Consider the following 4,423-nt stretch of genomic DNA (forward strand, 5'->3'; position numbering starts at 1 on the left):
CAAAGGACTCAGAGTCCCAGCAGAGGAGGGACATCCTGGGTCCCCTTTCCTGGGAATCCTGCCCCCCACTTCTCTGGAGCCAAACGCCTGGGGCCAAGACACAGCTCTGCAAAGGCTCTGTGACCTTAGACAAGCCACCCCACCGCCGGGGCTCCAGCTGCTACATCTGAAACGCGAAGGCAACAACCATGTCCATCTCTTAGCATTAAAGCGACGAGGAGCCAGCGAACAGAAACTACAGCACCCAGTAGGTCCTTTGTGAAAACTAGGATCATCATTCCCAGGCTCCTCCTCACTCAGATCTCAAACCAAACACCACCCCCCAGCAGCCTTCTGGTTTCCAGGGGGCGGCACCGGCTTCTCAGCCCTGGGACACTTTTTTTTTTTTCCTTTTAGAGTACTTTTGGGAAATGGGATCCTCTCTCTCGTTTTTTTAAACCAGGTTTCAAGTTTCAGGAAGGGCAGAAACCTCACCTACAGCATTGCTACTTCCCCAGGACTCTTGCCCAGCACACAGTAGGCGCTCAAGGCACGCCAGCTCGAAAAGGAAGCACTTCCGTCCCGGGCTGCCACGCCACCACGACGTGCGGGGTGGGGTCTGCGGGAGACTTCCCTCCTCCGCTCGACTTCCCGGTACAACTCCGAGAGGGCGGCTCGGGAGGCGCCCGGCCGGACGGAGCAGGCCGCCGCTCGGCGCCGGGCAGGCCGGATCGCCGCGCCCCGAAGCTCCCCGCCCGCCGGCCCGCGCCGCTGCCGGCGCCCCCCCGCGGCTCGGGGCTGGGGCTGGGCGGCCTTTCCTCCCCGCCGCCCCTCGGAAGAGGAAAGTCGGGGCTCGAGTAACGGGACCCGCGGCGGGGAGCCCGGGCTAGGGGCGGGCCGGGCCGGGCCCGAAGCCGGCCGAGGGCGGGCCGCAGCTGGAAGGAGCGCCGGAGCTGGGAGCGGAGGGCCCGCGGCAGGGCGGCCGCCCCGGGCCGGGGAGACGGGGGCCGGGCGCCGCGCGCATGCTGGGCCGGGGGCGCCGCCGGGGCCGGAGCCCTGGGCAGCTCGGCCCCGCGCGCGCGGCATGTCCGTGCACTACACGCTCAACCTGCGCGTCTTCTGGGCCCTGGTGACCGGCCTGTGCACCGCCCTGGTGTGCCTCTACCATGCCCTGCGGGGCGGCGGGGGCGCCCGGGAGGAGCCCCCCGACGGCGCGGACGGCGGCTTCCCGCTGCTCCAGGTGGCCATCCTGCTCCTGCTCGGCTACGCCCTCCTGCGCTGTCGCCACGCCGTGCGGCAGCGCCTCCTGCCCGGCCCTCCTCGCCTGGCGGGCCACCCCACCTCCTCCGCTAGGCACCTCGGGGAGCCGAGCCTCGGCATCTTGCTGGAGAGTTTCTACGAGCACGAGGTGCGCCTGTCCCCGCACGTGCTGGGCCACAGCAAGGCGCACGTGAGCCGGATCGTGGGCGAGCTGGTGCGGGCGGGCCGCGCCCGGGGCGCCCCGGGCCCCATCGCGGGGGGCGCGCTGGCCCTGGCCTTCCGCGGGGACTTCATCCAGGTGGGCAGCGCCTACGAGCAGCACAAGATCCGCCGGCCCGACGGCTTCGACGTGCTGGTCCCGCTGCGCCTCCCGCCGCTGGTGGCGCTGGAGCCGCGGAGCCTGGGCGCCGAGCCCGCGCTGGCCCCCGCCTTCCGCGGCTGCTTCGTGTGCGCCCTCAAGGCGCCGCCCTCGCCGTCCGGGGCCTCGGGGGGCCAGTGGCTTCGGGACTGCAAACCTTTCGCTGACGGCTTCTGCGTGGACGTGCGCGGGCGGCGCCATCTCTCCGCCACCCTGGTGCTGCGCTGGTTCCAGTCGCACCTGCAGCGGAGCCTGGCCTCGGTGCGCTACAGCCTGGAGGGGCGCTGTCGGGTCAGCCTGACCCCGGGGGGCCCGGAGCAGCCCCCCACCCTCCACATCCTGCCCTGCCGCACCGACTACGGCTGCTGTCGCCTGTCCATGGCCGTGCGTCTCATCCCCGCGGTCCATCTGGGCGACGGCGTCTTCCTCGTGGCCCCGCCACCGCCTCCCTCACCCATCGGGCCCCTGCTCGAGCTCCCGGGAGGCCTGCGCGCCGAAGCCCTGTGGGGCGTGAACACGGCGCGCCAGGAGCAGAAGCTGCTGGGCTGGCTGCAGGACCGGGCCCCCCCGGGTGCCTGCTACCTCAAGAGCCTGCAGTTGCTGAAGGCCCTGCGGGACCTGGGCGCCCGCGGGCTGGACCCGATGGCCGCGGCCCAGTGGGGACGCATCCTGTCCTCCTACGTGCTTAAGACGGCGCTGCTGGCGGTGCTGCTGCGCGAGGGGGCCCCCACTCAGGGCTGCGATGACACCCACCTGAGCGACCGCTTGGAGGAGCTGGTGCAGTTCCTCAGGGACTGCCTCCTGCGACGTCAGACGCTCTTCCACTGCGTCCTAGGCCCCGGCGGGGCGACCGCCGAGGTGGGCCCCCTGCCCAAGGTGCTGCGCGAAGCCCCCCCAGTTGACCTCCTGGCCGCCTTCGACGGCCACGCCCGCGAACTGGCAGCTGCGAGGTTACTGTCGACGTGGCGGAGGCTGCCCCAGCTTCTCCGGGCCTACGGGGGTCCCCGCTACCTTGCCAGATGTCCCCCGCCCCGGAGTCAGCGCACAAAGGGCTTCCCTGAAAATGAACCCTAAACCTTGCCAGCACCTCCACCTGACCTGATGCTCCCGCTGGGTGGGGGTGGGGTGGCAGTGGAGCCAGTTACTGCAAGGTGAGCTGCAGAAGGTGCTGGAAAACTTGGAGGATGCGGCAGGCTTTGATGGCTTAAGGGCCACCCCTTCACTCCACACCCACAGGAGTGTCCTGGGTGAACTGCCCATGACACCCAACTGCAGCCGCCCAGCGTTGGTCCACGTGGTGTCTGGGCAGAATCCTGTAGAAGGATCCAGCTGCCGTGGGAGTCCAGGAGAGGAAGGGGAGAGCAGGGGAGACTTCCCTCTGTCCGTTTTTGATCACAGAGCTTTCTGCACCCTGCTTTTTATAAACAGGGGCAATTGATATACCAGTGTGCTAGGTACCGGGTTCCCCATTGTCTGTTCCTCCACCCAGAGTCTGAATCTTTATCCACAACTGGAATTGCAATTCTGTTCCAGCAGTTAGTCTTTGGAGGGGCATCATTCCTCTGTTCAAATCAATATTCATGTGCTTTTTTATGGTGCAATCATGGGTGGATGGGATTGCCAGTCATTAAGTCACAGGTGTTGAAAGGCAATCCTGAGCTGCTTGCTTAGATTTCCAAAAAAAAAAAAACCAAAAAACGGCACTTTATGTTGATCGGTTTTGTTGTTTGGTGGTGGTTAGCACCAAGCCTTGCATCTGAAAGGGAAGCCAGTTACACTTATGATAAGTTCAGCTTTGAAAAGCAGCCACTCAGTGCGTCCACTTAGCGGCCCTCCTGGCCGCAGGCCGGGATATGTAATAGTCAGTCAACACCTGCTCATTGAGGGCCTACCAGGAGCCGGGCACAGGGCAGAGCACCAACAAAATACATAATTAAAACACTGGTGAAGGCATGAGACGTGTAGGGTCTCGAGAAAGGAACAGTTCAAGCTTTGCCTCTGTAGGTGTCTGGCCAAGTTCTGCTGCTGTCTGGACACAGAACCCTTTTTGGTTTTCAAGTTTTTTTGTTTGTTTGTTTTGTTTTGTTTTTAGCAAACCTCTTTGCAAAGATTTCTTTCCGAGTTTAAGGAGCTACCAAAGAGGAAAGGCCTGCCGCCGTGCCTGGCTTGTGGTTAGCGCTCTGGATCTCAGTGATGGTTAGTGGCTTTCATCTCTCCCGCCCAGGCAGCCTGACGCAGTCCCAGGGTGGCTCTTGATTCATCCTGTGTCTGGCAAAACAGTCCACCTACAGCCGAGAGCCTTGGGATCTGTGCTCTGAGATTGGTCACTCCTGATTGGTGGGCAGAGAGGAAGCGCCTAGGAAGAGTTCAGAGAACGGCAGAGGAGACGGCCCTCGACAGCAGTCGACTCTTTTTTCTCTTGAGGCATAAGCATCACGGGCTTGGGTGCGATGTGCATCCAGGAGGAGCCCATTTTGAAATTTTTCTTGTCCTTCCAAACTCCTAACAGCTCTCCATTGCAGTTCAGGTTCAGAGCGGCCCTTCGTCCATCCACCTGCCTGCTTGCAGTTGTGCCCGGCCTCAGAGCTATGCTCGGAGGCTTCGTTTTTCAGACAAAGACTTGTTCTTCCTTTGACTCCTACAGGCAGAACTTGGGAGACAGAAATAGTTGTGTGAATAGGGCCATTGTTTAATTTCTGAGCTATTTTGAGGCAATGCTGTAAACCTTTCTTTAGGGGACCCACTTGGTCCCCTTGGGAAGTCATTCTGAGTAAATGATTTACAGGGAATCCTCCCCCCTCTGCCCTAGAGATGCAGAGACTTCTT

General features: G+C 62.9%; 1 protein-coding gene across 1 annotated transcript; it reads left to right on the forward strand.

Moving 5' to 3' along the window:
- Window positions 1-1,063: 1,063 nt before the first annotated feature.
- Window positions 1,064-2,671, forward strand: ITPRIPL2 (ITPRIP like 2; the record flags this gene model as incomplete). Its single annotated transcript, XM_080702296.1, has 1 exon — window positions 1,064-2,671. The coding sequence occupies one exon, from the start codon at window positions 1,064-1,066 to the stop codon at window positions 2,669-2,671; it is 1,608 nt and encodes a 535-aa protein (XP_080558422.1).
- Between the last annotated feature and the right edge of the window lie 1,752 nt (window positions 2,672-4,423).

Source organism: Muscardinus avellanarius (assembly GCF_963383645.1).
Source record: "Muscardinus avellanarius genome assembly, chromosome: 10".
NCBI lineage: Eukaryota > Metazoa > Chordata > Mammalia > Rodentia > Gliridae > Muscardinus > Muscardinus avellanarius.